Consider the following 4148-nt stretch of genomic DNA (forward strand, 5'->3'; position numbering starts at 1 on the left):
CTAAATACATCATGATGGTCTAAACAACACTGTTATTGGACTTGTGTGTGGTGGATTGAACATGGAACAGAGTTTGGCCTGCATTTAGAGCATAAGGCTCTGCCCTAAGCCAGTCTGCATGCAATAAAACAATCTATCAGTTCATGGATTTAAAGTCTTCCATTTTAGTACCTTACGTCTTGCACTCCTGCCTTCCCACTTGTATCACGTGTCATCACAAAGAAGCCTGAAGCTACTGCTGTCATCTGTTTGATGCCATGGCAACCGTTTAGAACTACTGAACAGAGGTCGACTGCTTACACAATGCTGAGTGAGCAACCTTTCTATGGGGCCTATTATTGACATGACGGTGGTTGTTGTAGTTACTGTTAGTAATAGTAACATAATACAGTAACACAACTAGTAAATGTGGAGAGTGTGTATGGTGTTATGTCAGCCTGGCAAACTCTTATCCACCAGTGAGAAAGTGCAAGTTTAAAATACCAAAAGATTGTACAGTATGTCCTCTCCAACAATAACAGAGCACAGCTCATTGGGCCACAGTTTTCACTGCCTGATACCATGTCTTTGAGGTCAGCCCCCACACCTCCTCCATAGCTACTCCTCCCTTTCCCGACCGCTGGGATCTGAAGTCCTTGGACGCTCCCCCCTCCTCCCTCTTCCTCTTGGTTTACGCCACCCATTTCCTCCCCCCGTCACACTCTTCTCTTTCCTTCCCGTCTCCATTATTCCTCCACTCCCTTCCCCCCCTCGCCTTCACAATCCCCCTCTGTCAGACCGGCAGATGTTTTCAGCTCAAGAGGAAGAGACAAGGGGGAAGACAGAAAGGATTTTCAGTGGGCAGTAAAATTTGAACAATTCTGTCACCACCACTGTAGGCTATAAATTAATATATTCTGTAGTTAGACATACTGGAAGCTCAATATACTTACACACAATTCAAAAAATGACCACGAGAAAAATCTAACACTAGCCATTCACACAAATAAACAAAAAAAGCACACATATGCATGCATACACAAACAGAGAGAGAGAAAGAGGGGGGGGGGGGGAGAGAGAGCCTGGTTAGTTGCCAACCATATCCCAATTCCTGAAAATTTCATGTGAGATAATGGTCTACCTTGGAATGTCAGTGGAGTGGTAAGCCAAACGTGAGCTCTCATGCAAAGGAATGTCAGCGTCATAAACTCAGAGGCCATATTTTGCATGTTGGGGCTGGAAGCTACTCTGAGTCATTTCTCTTTAAAAAATGGGCTACTTGCTGAATAACAAGATCAGAGCCATTACCAAAGAAGGCTCTCCATCCCAATCTAATAGAATCTAATAGGTTAATGGCATTCATTTGGTGTAGTAGGCCTTTGTGGAATTCTCTTGGATAAGCCGATTTGTCAGCTATGTTGAATAGCCTACTTCTCATCATACCTCTGGATAGGCTATATAGTTGAATGATTATTATTTAGACATTGTCAAGACCGTAGCATGTTGTCCGCAAGTTCACAACCTTCAACAGTTGAGAGTTGTATGTCAACACTAAGCAAGGTTGGCATAGAGCAAACAATAAGACAACGGTAAGTGTATTGTTTTTCTGTTAAGTATAGCCTACTGTATTGCCTAATACCATGTAGGCTATGCTTGAACCAGTGGACAAAATAAGAGAGAAACTCCGAGGTTTACCATTCTTGTAGATACGCGCTATTCTCTGAGATTTCCCGGTGGTAAAAATAGCAACAAAATGTTGCTCAGGATCAACGACAGCTGCCGTCTGACCTCAATCGCATTGCTGCCTAGTAACCCTCGTTCACACGAGCCACAAAGCTAACGTTGGACCGGTGACAACTCCTAATATGGTGTTGCAATGATGACATCGCTGCTGCCGCCTGGAGGCCAGCGGGAAGTAAAGGCGCGCTCGCGTCACGGCTTTTCCACTACGCTCCCCCTAGGGGCCCTAACGGATACGCCATATATGGGTGTGTTCAGTGACGTTGGGGTTAAAAAAAAAACACACGCAGACAGAAACACAAATGCACAAACAAAAAATCCCTGGGAACTAACCCTACCATTCTCACGTTGAATATGACGCGCCCAAACAATAAGACAAAATACCCTACACATAATCATATTCATAGTAGGTTGGCAATGCAAAATATTAACGTTGCAAAAAAGCCATGCAAAAGAGCCACAAAGGGGCTGTAATAACAGTCAACTGTATTTATATCTCTTCTACTGAAATGTATTACCTTTTGTAAATGTAGCCTAGACTAAATACACGTATTACAAAAGACTGCAAAGAAAACACCGTCCATTACCAACATAAAGGTAAACAACATTTTCAGGTAAAAGCTTCAATGTTGAGCGTTCGTCGAATTGCCTAACATATGGTTAAGACGTTGCAGGGCGGGGTGGAGCGTATTGTGTCACTTAGCTACTAAGGAATGGAAACTCATTACGTCATCGCCAGGCTCAGATAAAACCCTGCCCTACCAGGGGTTGAAAGTTTTTTCGGTGACCGAACACCGACAGGTGAACAACTACTGTCGCAACACAAAATTGTGAAAGAAACTCAGACGTCGCCTTTAAATCGAGTAAACAAAAACCGAAAAGTCCTGAACGTCTGAGTGAGCTGTATTGACAATATTTTTCAAGGGACAATGAATCTGAACGAAGAAGCCAAAAGGATTATGGCTCTGTCCATTGGTAAATTATATTCCTCTCGCACTCAGCGCGGAGGACTCAGACTACATCGAAGTCTCCTACTCTCGCTGGTCATGAGATCTGCACGGGACATCTACCACTCCGTCCAGATTCTTAACGAAACCGAGGAGCAACAACACACAGTTCCATGTTCCGAGTCCCAGCAGTCGGCAAAACAAGAGCCCATGGACACATCTACAGACCAGACGGTCCCCGAGGTGTCCATTTCCACAGAGACCGATCCGATGCCTAACGATGAGGGTGACATTAAGCCCCTTAAGGCAGAGGACGGTGAGTGGGACAAAGAAAACAGAGACTCGAGTCCATGCGACCGACATTCCAGGAAACGAAGAGGCAAGGTTGCTGCCGAGCCTGAATTCCTGCCAAGTAAGAAAGCAAGAATGGACATTGAGGACGACAGACGCGTGGGAGTTTTGAGGAGTAACGGGAACTGTTGTCGCTCCGTAGAAATATTGACTCTTTCTGTTCCAAGTGCTATCGAGGCGTTCTGAACACCCAGGACAGTTATAACCAGGAATTCAACATTATCTTCCGAGCTAAAACGGATCAGGGAATTGACCTAGTTTATGAACTAGGGACAAAGGCGTTGGGAGCGATGGTAACCCACCTACTCCTCCTCGGGTGACTGGGACATGGCAAGCCTTGCCGCTTCAAAAAGTTGGAAAAGTAGGCTACTGACACGGATAGAAGCCTTTGGGGGCTGACGGAGCAATGACTGGTCAATGAGTCAATGCGTCTGACGCTCTTGGACAGTTGAGTCAGAACATGCACACGGCGGCAGCTGATCACGCTCCCTTGGCCTGCTCGATCTGAGGCCGACAGACAAAGCCACGAGTGGGGGATGGTGTGCTCTGTCGGGATTTAACGCCACTACAAGGAGTCACGCTGGTGTTTTGATCGCTTAACGGGACCAGACCACTACCCTTAGCTCAGGGGGGCCTGTATTTGTGTTTCACCCGTATGACGTTGACGGCTCATGACGCCTGGCCAAGGTAAACAAGCACGCAAGAAATCCACAGCGGCACAAATGACCTCTTGACCAACAAGGACTGATGTAGCAACTGCACTGACAATGCCAACATTCTGTTCGATATCTTGAATTAAGATGTGAAAAAACATCTTTCCTCTCCAGTTTTTTATGTGTGTATGTCAAACTATTTGTGAATCAGTTTTATACAATGATTTTTATATTTATATGGCAATAAAACGTTTTCAAAAAAGAAACATGGTTTTCTGTTTGCCTTTTTATTATTACGACTAAAGGGAAGTTATTATTATACTCATCAGGTACATTTTATATTCACAACTGACAATGGTGTTATAAATCTTCACATTAATAGTGAGGTACATGAGAGATTCTCAGGGGATTTTAAATAATAATAAAAAAAACCTCAGTATAGAAATTCTTCATCTACCTACACAGTTCCTATAAAATA

General features: G+C 44.3%; 1 protein-coding gene across 1 annotated transcript; it reads left to right on the forward strand.

The window, feature by feature from the left end:
* The first annotated feature begins 2509 nt into the window (after nt 1-2509).
* ier2b (immediate early response 2b) lies at nt 2510-3926 on the forward strand. The gene has a single exon (XM_080837578.1). It carries the CDS (start codon nt 2649-2651, stop codon nt 3201-3203), a length of 555 nt encoding a protein of 184 aa, XP_080693704.1. The 5' UTR covers nt 2510-2648; the 3' UTR covers nt 3204-3926.
* Nucleotides 3927-4148: the final 222 nt, after the last annotated feature.

This window comes from Sprattus sprattus, assembly GCF_963457725.1.
Source record: "Sprattus sprattus genome assembly, chromosome: 1".
Taxonomy (NCBI): domain Eukaryota; kingdom Metazoa; phylum Chordata; class Actinopteri; order Clupeiformes; family Clupeidae; genus Sprattus; species Sprattus sprattus.